Source organism: Sturnus vulgaris, chromosome 2, assembly GCF_052056855.1.
Source record: "Sturnus vulgaris isolate bStuVul1 chromosome 2, bStuVul1.hap1, whole genome shotgun sequence".
In the NCBI taxonomy this organism is placed as follows: Eukaryota; Metazoa; Chordata; class Aves; order Passeriformes; family Sturnidae; genus Sturnus; species Sturnus vulgaris.
In genome coordinates, this window is record NC_142244.1 from 116,312,858 (window position 1) to 116,336,201 (window position 23,344).

The window sequence follows — 23,344 nt, forward strand, 5'->3', positions numbered from 1 at the left end:
TTACATGAGAAAGGTCAGCATTAAGTGGGGTGTCTGTGAACCCCAAGGCATTTCTTCCCTTTTTTCCCCCTCCTAATTCTCTATTTTTTCCCTTAGTGAAAAGAAAAGAAATTCAGAAGGTTGAATTCAGAAGCTGAATAAAAAATGCTGCAAAAGGTTTTGCAATGAAAGTCTCAAGGTAGAGGTAGAAAGCAGTGGCATGTGATATTGAAATTAAGGTGGCAAGAAAAAATGTTAAATTTTATGTCAGTAAAAATATTCAGAATTCAGAATGATATGACCTTAAAAATGATGGAATTTCAGGGAATAATATATATATTACTATATAGAGACCTGCTTGTCTTTTCTGCCTTCTAATTCACAAATACTTGACTGAAAATGGAAACCAACAGTCGTTTTAGCTGACTCTAGAATTTAGATTCAGAGGAACACAAGGTTCAGTAAGATCATGAAAGTTGGCAGCCACCATTGTTGAAAAGGAAGCTTGATAAATCCTCAGAATTAACTCTTTTGAAATCATAGTTAAATAGAATTGGGATGATGCTGAAAATGAAATTTCTAAGCTTGGTAAAGACACTAAAACTAGACTCTCAGAAGGAGGAACTTGATTTAAAATTTTATTTAAAAGAATTTTCCCACTACTTCATGAACAACTGAAGCAATAATTATCAGTGCCAGTCTGTGCTGCTAAAAAAACCAAACCAAAGTGAAAGGTGGGAAAACAAAATCTTTTGAGGAAGTTCTTTAAGTCCTGAAGTATCCTAAGGAGGACAAAGTTTTCAATTTTTTTGAGGCTGTCAGGTTTGTATTGGAGAGACACTGTCAGAAAAAAAAAAAAGTCATTATGCTGTGAATTTTCATGGCAGTGAGTATAACCTGTAATCTCCAGTGTTCTAGAGAGCATTTGCAATCACCAAGCTTGCTTAAATCAATGAGAATGTGGCCTAAATTTCGAAAAACAATTTGGATTTGCAAACACAGAAGTGCTATGCAAAATACTGCCTCAGTTTCCCCTGATTTTCTCCAATTCCTGGCTGGCTGTGGTATTCCACACCTTCCCAGTGCTCCAGCCACCAGCAGAGCCCTCTGCTATCACAGACTCAGCCTGGTTTTAATCATTAATGGTCTTTTCTTCACCAGATTTCTTTGATCTCGTTTCACACTGCTTCATCTCTTCCTCTGTTTTCTTTTTCACCCAGATTGCAATTTCTGTGTTTTATTTAATCCTCAGTTGCCCTCAGTTTCTGAACACGTTTCTGGAGGACAGAGCTGGTTTTACACTGTTGGTCTCTCTTGGAGAGTGACTTTTCACAAGGGATGGAGGGACAGGACACAGGGAATGGTTTAAAGATGAAGGAGAGCAGGGCTGGATGGGATATTGGGAATTAGGAATTGTTCCCTGGGAGAGGCTGGGATGGAATTCCCAGAGCAGCTGTGGCTGCCCCTGGATCCCTGGAATGTTCAGTTCCAGGTTGGACATTGGGGTTGGAGCAGCCTGGGACAGTGGAAGGTGTCCCTGCCATGGCAGGTGTGGGATGGGATAAATTTTAATGTTCCTTCCAACCCAAACTATTCCATAATTCTGTGATTTTCACACAACCATCTTTACACCCCTTTCCAGCAGAAACACAGTTCACCCAACTCTTCAGATTCAAGTCATTTTGAAATGTTTCTAACAGTAGTTTGATCATGTGGGAAAATCTTTCCCTCTGAATAATGAACACAAGGGGGTAAAACAGTCCCAAATGTATCATCAGCAGCCTCGTTTACTCCTGTTGTTGCTGGATGGGACATTTTGGCTTTTTTTAATTCCGTGTGATGGGTGCTGACTCTGGGAGAGAGGATTTTCAGTAACATCCACAGATCCTCACAGTGATGTGAAAAAAATCACTCTGTATTTTCAGAAACAGCTGGTTTATTTTCACGTTCCCATCTGAGACATTTTCATTGTGATTTTCAGAGCTTTTCTATTTGCCACAGAATTTTCATTAATAGCCTTTAAGAGCTTTTCATCTGACTTGAAATGGGACATTATTCTGCTCAGCTGCTAAAATTGCATGGGCTGCCACTAAGCTCAGTTAATTCTGAAGCTGTTCTAGTGCTTTGAGAAATATCTATTCATTAGGTGCTCTTAGCTCTTATTTGCAAATAGTTCTATTTATGGCAATAAAAATACTAATATAAAAGATAAATTTGAAACGCAGATATTTTAGCTACCATGTTTTAAAATGAGCAGTGTGGTTTTTGTTGCAAGCACTGATGCATTCACTGACACTTCAAAAATTCTGTAAAACTTAGAAAAATATCCTGAGAGATATTCCTAGAAATACAGAACCAGCTCTGGACTTTGATATAAGTATGGACTAATTTTTCAAATAACTGACTTAAAAATATTCTTTGTACATGTCACCAATATAATATTGAACGTGCTTAGCATACTAAACATATCTGTAGAAAAAGTAGAATATAAGAAGTTGTGGCAGGAATTTTAAATGTTTGTAGCAAATGTTTTCTCCACAGTTGTGTCTGAAGCTTCAGAGGGTCATAAACAGCTTTAAAACACGCCTGGTCAGTGATGAAATACTCAACATGAGGAAGCAAAAAATTGTACTGAAGCTTTAGATCTGTTTTCCATATTCTTACAAAAGAGTTGGTTTCTAAAAATCTGTTTCAGATTTACATTTCACTGGAAGTATCTTATAAGAAGGTTTTTATATACTTAAAAGATATTCTGAAGAGGCAGAGTTCCCCTGATGACACCAGTTAAGTGTTTCTGTTAACTGATGGAGCAAAATGAATTTGCTAATTGTTTTGGTGAAATTGGTGTGTGAAATCCTCAACAATCTGTGTTTGGCTCCCTGAAAATTTACGATTTTGAGAAATTGATGCTTTGAACAGATGCCCAGTTCAGACGTGGATACCAACAAGAAAGATGGAGAGAGGGACTCAGCAAAGGTCTGGAGAGACAGGACAAGGGGGAATGGCTTCAAACTGACAGAAAGTGGAGTTAGATGGAATATTGTGAATTAGGAATTGTTCCCTGGAAGGGTGGGCAGGCCCTGGCACAGGGTGCCCAGAGCAGCTGTGGCTGCCCCTGGATCCCTGGCAGTGCCCAAGGCCGGGTTGGACATTGGGGCTGGAGCAGCCTGGGACAGTGGGAGGTGTCCCTGCCATGGCAGGGGGGTGAAATGAATGATCTTTAAGATCCCTTCCAATCTGAAACTTTGCTTTTCCTTCCCCTTTCATCAGGCTTTTCTCTTTACCTTCATTCCACATCTTGCCTGTCATGCGTAGTAGCCTTTCATTATTTATTATTTTCTGGTCATTCAAATTGAGAGAACAACCTCTGGCACTGCTGTGGCAGTCACACTGCTCACACTTTGCATTCAACTTGTGCTTTGTATTTATTTCCCTCAGCTTGTGTCTCTTCTGAGTTAGCTGTAAGCATTTTCTGACAAGGTCTGTCTAATCCTTTGCCTTAGTTCTGTGCCCAAGACAGCAGAGTCCATTTATTTCTTGCATAAAATTCACTAAATACTTTAGAGGCACTGCAAAGGTCCTTTTTGCTGCAGAATTACAGCAGTTTAAGTAAAAGTGCACAGTAGGAAGTCAGCAGATTGTGACATGAGTGTTGCCCCACATCTCCCTCCCTGCAGAGTGCACCTTTCATGGTCATGCCAGGTCTCACTGACAAATGGTTGTGTTTGGGTTTTCATTGCACTGGCTGCAGCAGCTGTGGGGTTGCATCTTTGATCAACAGATAGAAAGAAAAGGAACCACATTTTTCTCTTTCATTACAGAAGCTGGGTCTCCCTGCCCAAAGATTTCAAAGCTGGTCAGATTCTTGATTTCATGGATTCACAGAATGGTTTGAGGTGGAAGGAACCTTAAACCCATCCAGTGCCACCCTTGCCATGGCAGGGACGCCTTCCACTGTCCCAATGTCCAACCTGGCCTTGGGCACTGCCAGGGATCCAGGGGCAGCCACAGCTGCTCTGGGAATTCCATCCCAGCCACTCCCGACCCTCACAGGGAACAATTCCTTCCCAATCTAACCTAACTTTACCCTCTTTCAGTTTGAAGCCATTCCCCCGTGTCCAGTCACTACATATCTTCATCTTCCAGCTCTCCTGGAGCCCCTTTAGGTCCTGGAAGGGGCTCTGAACTTTCCCTGGAGCTTCTTTTCTCCAGGCTCAACACCTCCAGCTCTCCCAGCCTGGCTCCAGAGCAGAGGGGCTCCAGCCCTGGGATGTGACTTCTTCTGGACTCTATCCAGGAGCTCCAGCTCCTCTCTGTGCTGGGACAGGGCTGGGGCAGCTCTGCAGGTGAGGTCACACCTGAGCAGGGCACAGGGACACAACTCCCCCTTTCCTGCTGCCCAGGCCACAGTCTGGAGAAGAGCATTCCAATTGTGTTGATTCTACACTGTTTTTTTCCTTACTTGAATAATCCTCCAGAAAGGCTGAAATGATTTGTTCCTCCCTTACTTTTATTCCTTCAGATACAGGAATGGGATTTTAAAGTGTCATGGTAACATTTATCATTTTCTTGTATCACACGTGTCTCAATGAGTAGTTTTTATTCCTGTGGGAGCTCATGCACAGGTTTTCTTGGTCTGCTGAATAGCAGGAACATTGGAGATTGCTCAGGTCAGCCATGAACAAGCTCATCTGGTTTTCCATTCTTACCAAACAATATCTATCATTTCGCTTTATTTAGTCCATCCTTTCATTTTATTAGATTGCAGAGGAGCATAAATGGTGTCTGTTTACATTCCTTACTGATTCAGCTTGAAATGCTGACCAAGTATAGCTTGAGGAGTCTATAAAAAGAGGAGGTAGTTTCTGGTTCTCAGACATGTAAAGGTGTTCCTGGAAGCTCCAGACCCAGAGTGCAAATCAGTTAAGCCTCCTCGACGATTTTGAAACCTCAAATCCTTTGAAATAGTTGGCAACCTGCCCGTTTCGTATTTACAGTTACACAACTCACAGCTCTTCCCCTCTGTGACTTCTAAAAGTTCCTCCTTCCTTTTTTTTTCTCTAGGTCCCTGGGCAGCATCACAACAGCTCCTCTGCCTTCCTCCCACTCTTCCCCACCTTCCCCCAGCCCTCCTCCCCTTTATCTCTCCCTCTCCTTAGTGTGGCACATTGTTCTGGGGAAATAGGTTGTTTGGAGTTCACACTTTGTTTTCCTGCTGTTTTTCTGGGAAGCTGGACGTGGCACGAAAGATATGGGAACAGCTCGTAGGAAATGGGTTTGTTTGGGGAAACAATAAAAGAGAAACAGCCTGCATACCTCTCTGCCTCTCCTGCATGTTGGAAGGCCTGGATTACAGTATGGAAAGATATTTTTGGGGTCATTTTTCAGTACAGTCCAAAGACAAGCAAATAAAAATACTTTATTTTTGCATATCTTAAGCTCTGCATCCACCCAGCTTCATTTCCTGTAACAACGTGTATTAAACACTTGTTAGTGAGGTGTGGGGAAAACCATCTTAAAGGTTTCTATTGCTGTGGCAAATGCAGATCTCACAGTTTTGGACAGGAGATTCTCTTCATTTGCATTGGCATTCTCAGTTCACTTTTCATCAGTGGTATCACCTGATCTTTTTTTTCTTTTTTTCTGGATCTGATGTTGGTGCTGTTGCAAAAACGAGTCAATGTCAGAGCTACAGGGTCTGGTTTTTGACTTTTGATCACTCTGGTAATCACAAGTTTGAAAGAAATATTGCCACAGGCAAAAGCTGCAGGATTTTTCTTGCCACCACATCAAAGATATTGCCACGTGCATTTTCCTTCTCTTCTTCACGTGTAAAATTAAAAATGGACCACAACCTGTTTCTGCTGCACGTGAGATCCAGCAGAGCCACAAGCTCCTACCATCAGAAAATGGTTTGAGCTGGAACATAAAGGTCAAATTTGTGAGGCAGATCTCTAGAAAAAGGAAAAAGAATTAAACAGTTGAAAATCTTCTGAAGTAATTGTTTGTATTTTGTGATTTTGAAGATTTTATTTAGAAAGACATTGCTTAAATAAAGTAATAAGAATTTAGTTTAAAAGCAAAAGCACAGGTGTAAATGGGATTAGATTTTTTTTTATACTGTCACAAAGCAATTTATTTGTGTGTATGTGAGAGTTTCTTTTTGGTATGAAACAACATTTTCTGCCAGAGGTATGAAACAACATTTTCTTTTAACCCATTGGTTTGATTATGCCTCTAAATGGGATATATAAAAAATAATACCAGCCCCTTGGACTGATTGTAGTTAATCCTTGATCTAAAACAAATATCTTTATTTTACACTAGTTCAGCAGAGCAGGCTAAAAGGAAAAGCAGGCACTTAACTTCATTGCTGTTTCACTAAAGCCTCTCCTGTGTGAGTCTTTGCACACAAAGAAATGAGTTAATGCTGTGACATTCAACCCCGTGTTAATTTCATTAGTCATGTTTTGTGGCAGACAACTAAAATAATGTGTACAGAAGTATGAATCAAGATATTCACTATAAACAATTATAGGAAAGTATGCTGGGCTATACACTGCAAAGGTTATCGTGACAGGAAGTCATATTTTACATACACAGTGGGCATATTTGGAAAGTTCATTCTGAATATAGAAGGATTACCCATCTGAGCAATATTCCATATGCTCCTGAAATGAGGAATACCATGAGAGGCATGCAATACTAAATATGTATATATCCAGTGTATACATGGAAACTCCAGAATAAAAGGTGTCTGAGGAAAAGGGAGGGAGAATAACATAAACAAAAGATTTTCTGCTCCAATCCTGTTCAAAAATGGAGACCACTGTTAAGAGAGTAAATTTTTAAAAAGCAATGTGAATTTGTGGTTTAATTCCAGTTGTCTAATGGAGAGAAGTCAGTAAAATATATAGAATTACAGAATCAGGGAATGGTTTGCGTTAGAAGGGACCTTAAAGATCATTTTGTTCCCACCCTCTGCCATGGCAGGGACACCTTCCACTGTCCCAGGCTTCTCCAACCTCAATGTCCAGCCTGGCCTTGGGCACTGCCAGGGATCCAGGGGCAGCCACAGCTGCTCTGGGCACCCTGTGCCAGCCCTGCCCACCCTCCCAGGGAACAATTACATCAGGACAAAACACAATTGGAAATGAATAAAAACACCCATACAAATAAAGATGGCTCGAGCAGCATTCGCAGGAGATTTCAAGCAAGGAGATCCCTAAGAATTGAGTGTGGTCAGTGCTCTCTAAACGGTGAGGTGAGAGTTTTAAATACACGGGAAGGTGGACACAGAGAACCACCTGAGATTTACCAGAACCACCTGAGATTTACCAGAACCACCTGAGATGCGCCAGCGCGCTGCTGCATGTTTAGACTTGTTCCCACCTTTTTGTTTCCCCAGTGATTTCCTTGGGGTAGGGGATGTTAGAAGCTGAGGCTGCCCTGCAAGTGCAGTGTTTGCAGCAGGAAGATGAGTGACCCTTCTCCTGGCACAGGCACGCTCACCCTCGCGTGTGCACGTGCACGAACACCACGCACGGAGCCTGCAGGGAAGCGATGGGTCAGGAGCAGCTCAGCCCGTGGCCTCCATCCAAGTGTTATTTCCCTCCTTCTCTCAGGCATTCCTAAAAAACGAAGCTTTGCTGGAAAGGAAACTCGTTTTGGATGTGCTTTTTCAGGTTTCCTCCATGCAGTGGCTGTAAAGATCTCTTCATTCCTCCCCATTGCATTCCTAATGCTTTGCTGATGGGCTTGTCCTTGGCACATGCTGTGCTTTAGGGAAAGGTATTTTTACTTTAAACTTTTTAACTTTTAACTTTTAAAGTTATTTTTACTTTAAAATTTGCTTAGAGATTGAGATTCTCTAAAAATGTCCATGTGTACATATACTTAAGAGTATATATACATATATACACACACACACATGCATACATATATATGTTACATATATAAAATAGGAGTGTGTAATTATATATCAAATATATCTATGGTGGGTCAACCCACCACAGTGAACAAATACTAAATGTAGCAGAACAAATTATAAATGTAATGTATAATCTTGTCGTTTTCCTTAGATCGTAAGGAAAAGAGTTGCAAATGTTACCATAACACTGGACAGATCTTTTGAACAAGGCTAAAAAAATCATGTTAAAAATTTTCTCGGTAAAGTTTCCAAACTTTTTTGAGGGTAGTTACTGAATACAAGGAAAAGGTTTAATTCTGGGCAGAGAATAATTCTGATTAACACACAGTAATTCTTGAAGAAACCCCAGTTGAACTGCAGGGCTGGTCAAGATGCAAAGGAATTTAAGAGGAATAAAAAAAATGGATAAGATTGATAGTCTAGAATGGAATCAGTGCTGTGTTTTGGGCACTTTTTGGTCCCAAGGTTCTTTCCCAATATGATTTTGATCTGTTAGCTCCTAGCAGGTGTGTGCAGCCTCAGTTCCCTTCCTGTCGGGCTCTGGGCCACTTTACAAACCTGCAACCTGCTTTGCAAAACAAATTTTTGCTGGAACGGTTTCTGAAAAAACACTCAAGAAGTTTGTATTTTTTAACACAGTAGAATACTGGCTGTTCCTTCAGATTGATATAGTCTTGTATCTGAAAAGCAAAGTAGCAGCAACAGGCTGAGATAGAAATTAAAGGGTTCTACGTCCAAGTTTTCCCAGATATTTTGAAGGCCTAGAAGTTAGCCAAGCATGAAGGAGCAAAAAACTTCAAGCTTTCAAAGTTTATAATTGACAATACTCCCAAGATGAAAAGGAAGAAAAGTCTATTGTATTGACTGAAAAAAAGTCATTCAAACTTCACTGCTCGAGCTCTTTCCATGGATGGAAGTGCTAAAATAAGCATACAAAGCTCCAGTTTCATTAAAAATGCAATATATTGTATGCAATATACAATCTGCAGGATATATTTGTATTGTTTCCAGCCCTGGTGATTTCAGGTTGACATAATCATTCAGGAATACGTATTCTGATCATTGTGCTGCTCCAACCCTGCACTCTCTTCATTCAGCTCATGGTGCAGCTGATAAAACCTGGTGTTGTCTCAGTCCTTAAGTATTTTTCCAGCACTTTGCTTGTCCAGGAGGAGATTTTTGAGGTCCACTTTCACTGAGGAGCCTGGTGCAGTTCTCTGGTTATTGTGCATGGGCAGAGCTGCTTGCAAGCAGCTTGGAGCCCACCCAGGTGTTGAGAAGGTTGAAATAGGTGCAGGGTGGAAGTTTTCACCTCTGTGACATCTATAAAAGAGTTTCCTACTTCCATTTATTAAATCTTGGCTTGGTGTTAAACTCGTTCATTTCGCTTTGCTGACAGATAAAAACTGCAAGTGAAATAATTGATTGTGAAATGGCAGAACTTTTAATCAGGTGCTGTTGCTTGCTCTGGAAGTTTCTCTACTCAGTGTGATAATTTTAATGTGTGAAATGCAGGGTAGTCCCAAACACACCACACAGCTTGGAACGAGGGAGATATGTTTTCTAAGACCAATTTTTAGGAATTCTGACCAAAGTTCCACCATCTGCAATAACGGTGATTTTTTTTATTTTCTGAAGCCCTTGCAGACGTGGAGTTGAGTGGCTCATGCTGCAAATATTACCTTACGGTTTGCTGACATTTCAGGAATGACAGTTTATTAGAAATTGGGATAAGGCACCAGGGTCTGCATTTGAATTTATAGTATTTCAGAATTTGTTCATTAAGACACAAAATATTAAGCCTTTGGGCTTAGCCACGAGGGCTCTGTTCACGTTAGCAGTGAAGTCAGAGTTACGCAAAGAGAGCTGCAGGATCAGGGCTCCAACATCTGCTGCTGTTTCCCAGAAAGGAATCTAGCCTGCAATTTCATAACATCAGCTTTGATGGATGCTTGATTATTCCTTTTTTCAAGTGGGGCTCCAAACATCCTTGTATTTTTCTCAGCAAGAGGTGAGGAGAGCTGATAAGTGGCAGCACCGAGCCTGTGTTTGGATTAACACGGAGTCTCCAAGTGCTCCCTGAAAGGAGTGGAGGATGTTGGCTGAGCTGGCAATCAGATTCTCATGGGTGGAGGTGAGGACAACATCTGTCTTTCCTATCTTGTACTTGCCAAGGCTTTTTGTTGTTCCTGAACTCTCCTCATGAATATAATATGTGGGTTTTTGTCTGATCTAATGAATCCAGGACCCGGAGATTTAGAAGGAAAACATATTCCAGATGTGTGTTGCAATTCCTGACTCAGGTGACTGCATTTTAAGCAGTAACCTTTTCCAGTATGTTCCCCACACCATATTGAATATCCTCCTTCTGCAAACGGTCAGGGGAGACTTGTACAAGCATCATGATTAATAAACTACAGCAAGGCTAAAACATCAATCATTTGCCTTTTGTTTCACCCGATTGCTGCTGGATGCAATGAATCCAAGGCTCAAAGGCTTGGCTTTGGAGCAGGGCTGCAGATTTAGGCTCTTCAGGCAGTTCAACCCCAGCTTGTGCAGTGGTGCAGATGTGAGCAGAGCCTCAGACTGGAAGAGTTCCCAAGTCCTCGGGGAGGTTCTGGTGTCCAGCCTCCCTGTGCTCCCTGTTCCAGCCTGGAAATGACATTCCTGGCCTGTTGGGAATTAGGTTTTTACTCCAGATGAGCAGCTTCCCCTAGAGCATCAGAAGATGCAGTCTGAGGTGGGGGGGATAGGTAGAAGAGCAGCCAGCAAGAAGAGTGACTTGGTCAAATCTTGTGCCCTGTGTACTCTCCTCCACGCTCTCACCTGTCCTTGCTTGCAGTGACAGCTGTAATTCAATTTACAAACCTTCAGCAACAAATGCTATCAGTTATACAAGGGTTGCCAAGAGCACTAAAGCATGGAAACACTTGAGGAGCTAATTGCACAGCCTTAATGAGAACAATCTTCTCTCAGAAAATGCAGGTCCTCTCCAAATGTGACTGTTTATTAGAAAGTTTTAACATCTGCAAAACACACGCTGGTGTGTTACAATTAATCCTCATAATAAACAGTTTGGTGAAAGTTTTCGTATAACAGCTTTCAGTCTAATTTAGAATGAAAATAAGTTGCAGAATGTCAGAATTCTTTTGAGAACAGAGAGGTTTTTCTGACCAACTGTAGACATCTGAGAAGTGATAAGAAACAGCCCATGTCTGAATGGATTGTGGCTGTGGGGAGGTCAAAGCTTGTGCTTACCTATGTGTTATCATGAAATCAGATTAGAAAAGTAAAATGTGTTTACATCAATGAGGAGAAATATTGTAAAGCTGGTGTCAAAAATAGATTGTATAAATGCAATGCATATGGCAAAGTTAATTAAAAGTTCTTTATTGCAGTGTTGTTGTAAGCCAAGGGTAACAAGTCCTTTTGGGAGTCTGGGAATGCTGTCTGAAGAAGCAAAAAAATGCATTTTATTTCTGTGGCATCTCAATGTACAATGAGGGGTTTTGCTGTGTTTGTGTCCCCTCATTCATCTTCCTCCTTGGGTTCAGTTCTTGCCTAACCCTGTCCAACCTGGCCTTGGACACTTCCAAGGATGGGAAATCCACAATTTATCTGGGCAACCTGTACCAGGGCCTCACCACCCTCACAGCCAAGGATTTCTTCCTAAAATATAATATAAACCTGTCCTCCTCCAGTTTAAAAACATTGCTCATGAAAAAAAAAAAAAACAAAACAGTTCACAATTTAAAACCATTGTTCATTCTAACAGAGACCTCCAAAGTACTTTAAAATCCTGCTGCTGTGTTTATTCCCCAATATCCCTCATCCCAAGCAAATTCTGTTGCACAACCACATACCTTATTGTCTTGTGTAGCCATTTCTTAAGTCTGACCAAACTTTAGAGAAAAAAAAAAAAAGTCTTTGTCCTTAGTTCCTGACATTGCATTTAAAGGAGAGGGCAGCTTGCATGTGCTTCTCATGATGGGAACTACTTCAATCACATTTCCTGTAACTTCATGTTTCTAGGCCAAGTAATCCAGCATTTGATTAAGTAAACACCTTTGTCCTAATGACTTTATGCCTACTTTAAAGGCGTTGCTGCACCTATTGTTCTACAGATTTGTCAGTCTGTTATTCTTTTTCTTTTTTTAAACTTATCAGTGAAGTGTAAGTCAAAACCAAATAGAGCAATCGTTTTGTTCTTTTATCATCAGTACAGAAAGTCCAAGGGAGAAGCCAGGATTGGCATAGTACAAGCAATTAAAATATAAAAGGAATTTAATGAAGGAACATGGGTTTGTTTGGGTTTTGTGGAGGGATTTTTTTGCTGTGATGTCATAAGAGGAAATATGTGGAGAAAGGAAGATGAAATAAAGGAAATTCATGTTAAATATTGACCTCAAATACCAGCAGCTCTGCTTCACAGACTTATAGGAAAGACCCTTCCCACCTTCTCCTTTAAGCTCCATGTGTTGTTTTCTGCATATCCCTTTACTCCAGACATTAATTAATAATTAATAATTAATAATAATTAATTAATAAATAGAAATTAAAGGCTTCATTTCTGAGATGTCATTGAGAATATGTTGCATCTCATGAAATCCAGGAAGCTGATCCATTCACTCCTAAAATGATTGTCAAAAAAGAACAAACCTTTGCAAAACTGAAAGAAGCCAGTACTGCATCTATTTTGTAATAATTATTAATGTTTACATTTCTTTATCCCACTTATGACTTGATGTTGCCAAACTTTTCCAGAGACAGCATTAATATGGATGAGAAAAAGAGATTAACATGTAAATGAGTAATGAAAAGCATTTACTAGGAAGAGAACTGGCATCCATATGTAATAAAACCTTGCCAAACATTGTCAGTATTAATAGCTTTGTTTACATTTATATATGGCCAGACCCTGCCGCTATTTTTTCACGATGGTGAGTTCTGACAATTCTTGTATTAGATTTGGTCCAGGAGCTTGCATTTGCAATTATAACACAAAACAGATTTTAAAGTCCCTGTATTTAGGAAAGAAAACCCACATTGCTTTCTGTTAGCTGTTCCAGGACAGCAGTTTGCTGTTGGAGCCTTCCTTTCACAGCTCACAGTTTGGGGACACTAAGTTATGCGCAGTATCAGAAATTATTGTGTAACTGAGAAATTCCTATTGCTGGGGGCTGTTTCCATGCTTTTCCCTAGGATGAGCTTCAGGGGTGGTTCTGCCAGGTTGGTAAAGTTCTGGTTGTTCAGCATCCCAGTGTTGTGAGGTCAGTGGATTCAGAAAAGCCTGGGCCAGAAATCCTCTCCTTTGAGTGGCCTAAGTTGATCCTGGGCTGGAGCCCCCCTGCTCTGGAGCCAGGCTGGGAGAGCTGGGGGTGCTCACCTGGAGAAGAGAAGGATCCAGGGAAACCTCAGAGCCCTCTCCAGGGACTAAAGGGGCTCCAGGAGAGCTGGAGAGGGACTGGGGGCAAGGGATGGAGGGACAGGACACAGGGAATGGCTCCCACTGCCAGAGGGCAGGGATGGAAGGGATTTTAGGAATTAGGAATTCCTGCCTGTGTGGATGGTGAGGCCCCAGAGCAGCTGTAGTTGTCCCTGGATCCCTGAAAATGTCCAAGGCCAAGTTGGACACTGGGGCTGGGAGCCACCTGGGATAGGGGAAGGTGTCCTTGCCTTACAGAGGGACCTTAAAAATCATCTTATGCTGGGCGGGGACACCTCAGACATTAAAAAATTTGAAGATGTTTTTTGGTGTAACTGCCAAGGGATAAAACTGACATTTTGCTAAGGATGTTACAGCTCCTTGAAATCTTGAGATGGTATGGAGGTGCTGGAAGAAAAGGAAGGGAAAATGAAGTTCTTCATTTCTGAGCACCAAATGGGTCAGCCACCACCATAAATTCCCTAAATCCCTGCTCCACGTCCTTCCCAGCCAGGAGCACTTGAGTGAGGCATTAAAAGAGATTTCCCAGAGCAGCTGTGGCTGCCCCTGGATCCCTGGCAGTGCCCAAGGCCAGGTTGGACATTGGGGCTGGAGCAGCCTGGGACAGTGGAAGGTGTCCCTGCCATGGCTGGGGGGGTGAAATGGATGCCTGGAGAGGCTGCCTGGAACAGAGGCTGGACAGTTTTAAAGGAATAAAGCAGGGATTTATTAAAAGCTTTCAAAGGATTCACCTTGGGCAGTACAAGAGCCTGGCCATGGCTACACCCAAGATGGACCCAGAGTCAGGAGTTTTCACACTTTTATCAGTTTTGGTCCATTTCCATATTGGGGTTCATTGTCCAATTCCAGCTCCAGGTTCTGCAGTCCCATCCTCCCAGATTCTCTCCTCAGTTCTCTGCTGTTTGCACTTTTTGGGGCTGAAGCTGCAGTGGTGTCCTTGGTTCTGGGGCTGGAAAAGGATTGTTCTGTGTGCCTGAGCTGGGAGGAGAACTTGGAACACTTTGTATGAAGTTCAGAGTTATATACTAATGCAGTGCAGAATCTGGAAAATACAAAAGCTAAAACTTAAGGCATTAAAATGTGGTGATCTTTTAGTTTCGACCTACCCAAACCATTCTTTGATTCTCTGATTTAAGATCTCTGAGAGGAAGAAGAGGTTGAAGAGGACATGAGGGTGATTCCTTCATGGGCCACATTCTTTAGTTGTGCTGACTCCTCAGCATCTTGCAGAGGCTTCCATGGCTGGTGCAGCTGGTGTCACCCAGGGAGGGATGATCCATGTCCTGCTGTCCTTCCTGGCCAGCCAGGACCAGGAGGATGAATGTCAGAGGCTGAGTGCACATTAATGAGGCTCCACAAAGGGCCTGACCCACAGCACACAGAGCTGGCAGGAGCTCAGTTATTCCTCCAGAGCCTTCCCAGACCTGTCAGCGAGCACTAACTGATAACCAGCAGGATGGAGCACAGATGAGTGCTGTTAAACCACAGCTAAACTCAGGCTGAGCTTGCTTTCTCCATGAATTTTGCTCTGAAATGTGAAGTTTAGGTCTCTCTTGGGCTCATTTATGTTTGTCTTGTTTTGTATCTGTAGTTGTAGATACTCACACAGCCCTAGGTAATTGGGTTCATATTTCCAGCATTTACTATACTCATCATGAAATTTAAATATTTGCACTTTCTCTGTTCAGGGAACACGAGCACCTGTAGTACAAGCAGTGTTTGTTGTCATTAGTAATGCCAATAAATATAAAACCCTTTTTAGCTTGTTCTTTACATTTATACTTACCCTAAATATCCATAAATTAACTTTCATTAGGTGGAGTCATTTTTAATAGGAACCAGAAAAATTTGCTTTGTTTCACTTGTGTGGGGGAAAATGAGAAATAAATCCATTATATAGTGCTAGATGCCTGTTTTGAAAAAGTCCATTAGTAAATGGTTTACAAAGTTAAATAATGTTTTATTTACAATCTGTATCAGCTTTGTCATGCATAATTCACACTTCATTGTATTTACTGGAGCTAAATCTTCCAAAATCAACATTTTGTTATGTGGTTTTGGTGTCATGGATTGGGATAGAGAAGAGGGAAGTGTGGATTCAGTAGTGTCAAGCATGGGATGCATTGTGATCATCTGGCCACGTTCTGTTTGTGTACATGTATATATTTAATTTTGGGGAGTTACTTCATGAAAAAATCTCTTGGACCGCTGAGAAAGAACTCTTTATTTTCCTCCCAGTGTAACATCTTTCTTTAGTTCTTGTTACATGAGGGATCATGTACATGCTACTTTATAATCCAAGCACATCAAATTCCCTGCTGTCTCTCAGTGCAGCCAGGGAAGAATCCTTGGGGACCAAGGGACCAGTGGCCATCTCCCCCCACACCTCCTCGGTCTGCAGGTTTTCTCAGAAAAGGCTCTTCAGAAAAGCTTCAGACCACCAACAGCAAAGGTTTCTGGCATGAGAGGCATGACAAAAAGGGGAGGTGTTATTCTGGCATCCTTTTTGTCTCACAGAGCCAAAGAGGCAGAGGTAGATGGTTGCAGGTTGGTGGGAGAGCGTGCAGAACACAGAAGGAAGGGTGGTAACTGAGGAGCCACTGGTGGCAACCTAGTGGTGATCTTTGCACTCAAATGACATCTGAAAACCAGCAGTAAAGAGGTTCAGATCACTGCCTGAACTCGTTAGTGTTAGTAATTCAATCACGAGTCTCAGAGCACTTGAAGGGCCTGAGATCCCACTCTCCAAATCCTGGGATTAAGGGGATGATCACAGTTTTCACGAGCAGTAAGAAGCTGGAAGTGATGTCCCCACCTTTGCAGCTCCAGAACAAACTGTGAATATTAGCAGAGTGCACCCCAAGGGCTCACAAACCAGATGGATAAAAAGAAGGAGGGATGTAGAATCACACAACATCCAGGGTTGAAAGAAACCCACAAGGATGAAGTCCAGCTCTTATCCCTGCACAGAACATCTGCAGGAGTCACACCATGGGTCTTGAAATGAACAAACACTGATTTTTAGGGCAGCATGTGACTGCTGGAGCTTGGCAAAGCCCTCTTCCAGGGAGGGTGGGAGCCTGCAGACAGCCACCCACCCTCCCATGGATGGGGAACTCCCATCCCTTTTCTGTCTCCCTTCTCCTGTGCTGACAGGACCAGGCGTTTCTGGCCGTCAGCAGCAGATCTGGCAGGAGCACAGCCCACCCACGCTGCCTCACAGAGCTCCCTGCCCCGACTCTGGCTCAGGATTCCCCCACTCCCTGATCCTTGGCCCCCACGCTCACAGCCATGGCCAGCTGGCCCAGCCTCCCCCTCAGCTGCTGTCAGCCCCTGGGCTCACACGGAGCCTCCTCGCTGGCCCAGGGCTGGGGATTGTCCCCAGGGCTGCACCCCTGCTCCATTCCGTGCCACAGGGCCAGGATGGAGTCACACACTGGGCTAGTGACCTTTCACAGAGTCACTGAGCTTGGAAAAGCCCTCCCAGCCCATCCCAAGCTGTGCCCAGTGCCCACCTTGTCACTGAGTGCCACGTCCTTGTCACCCCCAGGGGTGGGGAGTCCAAAGCTCCCTGAGCAGCCCCTGCCAGTGCTTGAATTTGCACCCTTGTGCACGTTGTGACCCTTGGGGAAGGTGGATTTCCTCAGAATTCTGCTTTTGGAGGGTGCCCCTCGAACTGTGCACTGCTGGAGGACAGCAGGAGTGTGGGATGTGTCCCTTCAGGAGTTTCAGCTCTTCCCCAGCTTCCTGATGGACGTGTTAGCCACAGCATCATCCTGAGCCTGGCCCAGGCCTCGCTCACAAGACTCCACTCCAGTAGCTCAGGGAAGGAGCTGGTGCCAGCAGGAATGCTTGGCAGTGGGGATAGAGGGTCACTGTCCCTCCCTCTGGTGTCTGTCTGCCCTCCAGACAGACGTGATGGCACTCAGGGACCTGCTGCCCTCCATGACCATCACCCCAGTGCTGCCATGAGAGGGGTGGGAATCCCTTCCCACAGCTCCAGAGGGGGGTTTCCACCAGGAGGAGGGAGGTGGCTGGAGGGCATGGTGTCCCTGGATTAGAGGCTGTGCCCACATCTCTTTGGCTCATGGTCCAGAATTGGTTTGGCCTGGGTTCCTGGATCCCAGCAGGTCAGCAGGGCCTGGATTTGGGTTGCTCCTCTCAATTTGTGCTGCATCCAGCAGTTCTCATCCTCTGCATCACTCCTGAGACCCCCCCAGACCCGAGCTTGGCTGCACACCCTGCCCTCTCCTCTGTTCCCAAGTGTTTGGTAGTGTGTGTCTGTGCATCTGCTCAGCTGCTCTGGGGGGGTGTCCCCAGGGAGAGGTTCCCCTGTCCTCCTGTCATTTGCTGACAACATCTGTCCCCACGGGTCATCACCTTCAGTGACAACAGTGCTGTGCCTAAAAACTAATAGAGCACAACAGAACAGAATCACTGGGTTGGAAGAGACCTTCGAGAACACTGAGTCCAACCCATGCCCTAACACCTCAATTAAACCATGGCACCGAGTGCCACATCCAGCCTTTTTTTATATATCCAGGGATGGTGACTCCACCAGCTCCCCGGGCAGACAATTCCAGTACTTTATCACTGTAAAAAAACCTTTTTCCTAACATCCAACCTAAATTTTCCTTGATGCATGAGGCTGTCCACCTCCCTGTGAGATGGACAAGCCCTTTTTTTCCCCTGGGGAACACAGTGATGTGTGTCCTGAGACGTGGCTGCTCTGACCTGTGTGTGCTTTGCAGGAAGCGTTATCGGTGGTGAGCGAAGACCAGTCCCTGTTCGAGTGTGCCTACGGATCTCCCCACCTCGCCAAGACAGAGATGACGGCCTCCTCCTCCAGTGAATATGGCCAGACTTCCAAGATGAGCCCGCGTGTCCCCCAGCAGGACTGGTTGTCACAGCCCCCGGCCAGAGTCACCATCAAGATGGAGTGTAACCCCAACCAGGTTAACGGGTCAAGGTAATGAGGCTGCTCAGCAGCAGGGATTTTGGTGATGGGTGTGGCTCGGTTGTCTAAATCTGTGTATTTAGCACCATTTTAGGTGCCTCAGGATATCCCAGCTGGTCCCTGCTGCCATCCCAGAAGGTTCCAGGGTGTCCTACCTTGACCTGCCAGCCGTGTTCAGGTGTTACAGGGGGTCTAAAGCAGGCACAGACTTCTCCTGAGCTTGTGCAATACCTTTCCTCTGACTGTGGATAATTTTTGGATGTGAATTTGCTTTGCACACCAGATGAAAGAGCGTATATTAAATTTAATAAAATGGGGATTTGCTGTAGCCTGGAGCAGCACCACTGATCCATTGAAGGGTGTGGTGTGTGTGATCTAGCACTCCATGCAAGTTTTCAAATCCTGCAATTCGGGCAGTTGCCTTTGCTCCAAAGATAACCAAACAAGGGAACATTGGAAGTAAAATCTTGTAATGGCAGAGGGTGTGTGAACTATTGATCTTTCCTTTTGTATTTACTGTAAACATAATGCCAAAAAGTGGAGCTAGATTTAAGAACTCACACTGAAAAAACAGCATAAATACGGAGGCAGGCAGAGGAGTAGAAAGAAATTACTCGTCTCAACAGGCAGTAGCCACAGAATATCTGTGTATTAACTGCAGTTTCGGGACATTTTTTTGGGAATTTCACTATAAAGGAGACTTGTATCAATTAGGCTGCAAAGGTATTGCAGTGGATTTTTGGGTATTTGACTGATGGCTTTCCCAAACTTTGGAGCACATTGTGGGACATCTGAAAAAAACACAATGAAGATTTTTTTTTTTTTTTCAAGGAAACTATCCAAACAAGTGCTTTCCTGTCTAAAATGCCTGACTGTCAAAACAGTTTTCCTCTGGTGTTGCTGAAGGGCAAAGGTCCAGAAGAGTCAGTTGCTGGCAATTGTTGGTGATGTACCAGTGGAGCCTGTGCTTCACACGTCTCTGTCACAAGCACCTGGGTTTTAATCTCCTCTCCCAGGATCAGTTGTTCAGGAAAACCTCAGCCCTGGGCTCTGTGGTTGCTGTTCACAGTTGCTGTGCTGATGTGAGGAGCACCACAAGCAGGGCAAAGTGGTTTGCCAGCTTATCACACCTCCTCTGTTCTGTGGTGAGGATGGAAATTGTGCTGAAGCCAAATCAGAATTCCCAGTCAGTAGTCAAAGATTTCAGATACGTAGAAATCAATGGTGAGCTGAAGTTACAAAGAATTACAGGAAGTTTTCTTGTAAGGCTGCTTACTCAGAAGTTCAGGTGTCTTTAATCTGTTTCCGTGTCTTTTTATTTTTTTTTGTGCTAAGCAAATGCACAGGTATAATCACAAATTGTGTATTGATTCAAAATCAGTCTTGAAATTTGTTACAGCCCTTTTCTGGTGAAAGATCACTGCAGAGTTCCTAAGTGGAGACAGCAAGGGAAATTCATAATTCACTACAGTTCCTAAGGCATGACTTGCTGAAAAAGAAAAAAAATAAAAAATCCTTACAAGCTACAAAAAAAAAAAAAGATTAGCTGAAGAACAAAAACTATTGCATGCTCATACTATACACAAAAAGAATTTTAAAAAATTATTGTCGTTTAAAAACACTGTTTATTTCATCAGAGAAGTTTTACTTTATAGGGCCTAACTGATGCCTGAAAAAAATAGATATTAATACTACACTTTTAAGGGAGAAGTAACACTGCCAATCAACAAAAATAAATATATTGTGGCATTTCTAAATCTCACAGACATGTGTGTATGTAATATGTAGTGTTATTACACTCTGGGAATTGAAATGTGGCATTCCTGCCAGTTTTAGGGAAAACAAAGTATGTATCAGATTGTGCCACACTGCCTTTCTATAAGTTACTTTGCATTTTCCTTTCTGCAGAAGCCTTCCCCACTCTCTTCTTTTGCAGTCCATAAACTTATTTCCTTAAATGATAATAATTAAATGATTATTAAATGATAATATTTCCTCAGTTCTTAAAACGCTTTATATGTTAAATATTACCACAAGCAGTACCTGGAGCGCTTGGAGCTGCGTTTCATTTTTAGTAAAACTGTACCTGCTCTGTTTAAACCCATTTTAAAATCTGAATTGTCCCAGAGGAGTCTAAAATACAACCTCACATTGCAGAGCCATGCAAGTGCTGCCCTGAGGATCTCCAGGGCATCCTCTGTAATTGTCCTCCCACCTGGGCACCTGGATCTCAGTAGTTCAGGATGCAGAGCAGGGAATGAGATCCCATGAAGAGGGGGCCAGGGAGAAGTAAACATTGCAATTTTTTACTGTCCAGCTCTCCCCTCTCCCTGTGTCAGTGCTTCCTGGCCATATATTCTGTCCTTTGGAAGAGGCTGTGAAATTTTGGGAGTATATTGAACCCCTCAGGCATCCCCAGTTAAGCACTCACTCAGAGAAGAAATATGTCTCCTCTGCTAGGACTTTCCCCATGTAATTTAATTGTAATTTAATGTAATTGCCCTACATTAAATTCCAAAACTTAACAGTCTCAGAGCTGGCATTCCTGTGAATATCAGAGAAATGCCATTAGAATGAAATTAAAGGGTTATTTTCAGTGTGCTGCACAGGAATTAGAGACCCACTTTTCTTTAACAATAACAGTATTTCTCAAGATAAACCCTGCAGCCCAGCACCACAAAATACGGCCTAGGGGCTTACCTTAAATTAAATAAAGCAAGAAAAGTTTAAATTAAAGCTGTCATTTACCTGGCTGTTGTTGCATATAAAATGCAGGTTGTCACAGGTGGTATCAAATTGAGTTTCTTTAAGTACTTTAATTCTGTTCTTTCCAGGTACATAAATCTAATGAGACCTTTTGTGCTACCCTACAGTCAATCTTTCACCTGAATGTAACAATCCTGTTTCCTGCTATTTATTGCTCCTGGGTCAGGCCAAAAGATTCACCCTGTAGTATAAATCTGGAAGTTGCATATGCTACGCTGTTACTTTGCTGTTTATTGTTCTTTATATATTTTATCAAATTTGGCATGAGCAATTCTACCACAATGAGGGCGATTCATGTCATGCATTTAAGGAGAAATTCACTCCGTGGAAATGCTCTCATGAGGCTCTGGGTACTGCTAAAATAACATTTAAATCCCTGCATTTCCCAGTGATCTTGGAATACACTCACCCATGGGGCTCTGCCATGCCCATGGGTGGGACTACACAAAGGTACCTTGGAATAATGACATTTACTGTAGGTAATCCATCTTTTTCGGGCAGGCTGGAGTGGAACACAGAGTCTTATTCAGGCCACAGATAAATTTCTCTTGCCATGAGCAGCGTGATGATTTCATTGAAGAAGTATTTTGAAAGTTAACTGCAGTGAAAGCACAGCAGAAGCTTTCCAACATCAGCTTGGCTGATAGAGAAGTTTTAAAGAAATGCCAGAAATAATTAGTTGTCCTTAGGATTTAATCATGTGCAAAATGTTGGTTTAAGTGCTACCAGTTGTTGCTTGAAAACCATTTGAGAATGAAATTATCACTTAATACATCTTTTGTGCTGGCTCTTTTGGGAAATACCATTTTTCTCTGCATGTAACTGCCTGAATTTTCATCAAAGAGCCTCTGTACTCTGGGTTCAGAACGTCTGACACACAGGAGGACTTTTCAGAGTCCAGGGTGAACTTCAGTTTCTTTACTGGTGGTTTTTTTTTTCCTTTTTCCCTTGATGTGCAGTCTTCTAAGGAGTAGATTCTTTGTGCCATACAAGCCAGCAAACTGGAATGGGGAGCCCTTGAGGTTCCTTGTGCTATCAAGATGTGTGACAGCTGCTGTGCCCAGGCCCTGGGGAGGGAGAATTCATCCATGTGGAGCTCTGTATTCCAACAGACCCATCCTGCTCCCAGCATCCAGGCTGGCAAGCTGCCAGCACCTCTGTGTCATCGTGTGATACTGGTGGATCTAATTTAGGGCATTTAAGCAACTCCACAGAATCACTGAATCGTGGAATTGTTGGGGTTGGAAGGCACCTCTGGAGATCATTCCTGTCGCCAAGGCAGGGTCACTTGGAGCAGGTGACACAGGAACACATCCAGGTGGCTTTGGAATGTCCCCAGAGAAAGAGACTCATTGTTCTCCCTGGGCAGCTGTTCCAGTGCTCTGCCACCCATAGAGAAAAGAAATTCTTCCCCCTGTTGAGGTGGAACATCTTGTGGTTCAGTTTATGGTCATGGATCCTCATCCTGTCCCTGAAAATTCTGGCCCCATCCTCTTAACCCCCACCTGGTGAGCATCCAGCACGTGGAGGGGCAGGGCTGATGTGGATCCACCACCCTGACATCACTTGTTTTCCCAGGGCATGGCTTTTTCCAGCCCTGGAGCACCAACCCCAGGGCGGGAGCGCGGTGCCACGTCCCTTCCACATCTGGTGGCACACCACTGGCATCCAGCCTGGCATTCCTGGGAAACCTCAGCTCAGACTAAACAACAAGCATGGCCCAACCCCCGGCAGCCCCTGGGGTTCTGTCTCCAGTGATGATTCTTTTTACCTTTTCTTTTTATATGCCTTTTATACACTCTCAATACCCTTAACGTACATGCTTGTAATTCTTTAAACCTAATATCTCAACTCTACTAAGCCAAAAAACCAAACGTCCTAAAAAGGTCACAATTAAAAAACCTTTAGCTGACTTAAAAAACAAAAGCCCCCCTCTGAAACGTATCATATAGACTAAAATTTTGCCTATCTAAAAGAAATACTTTAAAATAGAAAAATGTCACGCTATTCATTTAAGCCTCTCATTAAAGCATCTTTGTTAAATCTGCTAATTTACAAAATCTATAAAACTGTATATGCAATCTGTGATATATATCCATTTCAACATATTCCACCTCAACAAATAATTACACCATAAAAATCCTTGTTAAATACCAAAATAAAAACCCTTTATCCCTTAACCATGTCTAAAACCAAAGGAAAGGCATCACCAACAGAGTCAGCCCCTGCTGCAGCCCAGGGCAGAGCTGGGAAATGTGTCCTAAGA

The 23,344-nt window shown here is 43.1% G+C and overlaps 1 protein-coding gene across 4 annotated transcripts in view; it reads left to right on the plus strand.

The window, feature by feature from the left end:
* The window catches only part of ERG (ETS transcription factor ERG), a 138,082-nt gene that overhangs the window by 88,584 nt on the left and 26,154 nt on the right, over positions 1-23,344 (plus strand). For all 4 annotated transcript variants that reach the window (XM_014880649.2, XM_088160480.1, XM_088160481.1 and 1 more), the window contains one exon: positions 18,107-18,324. In XM_014880649.2, the coding sequence (XP_014736135.1) occupies positions 18,107-18,324 (218 nt within the window). The remainder of the gene's footprint in view (positions 1-18,106; positions 18,325-23,344) is intronic.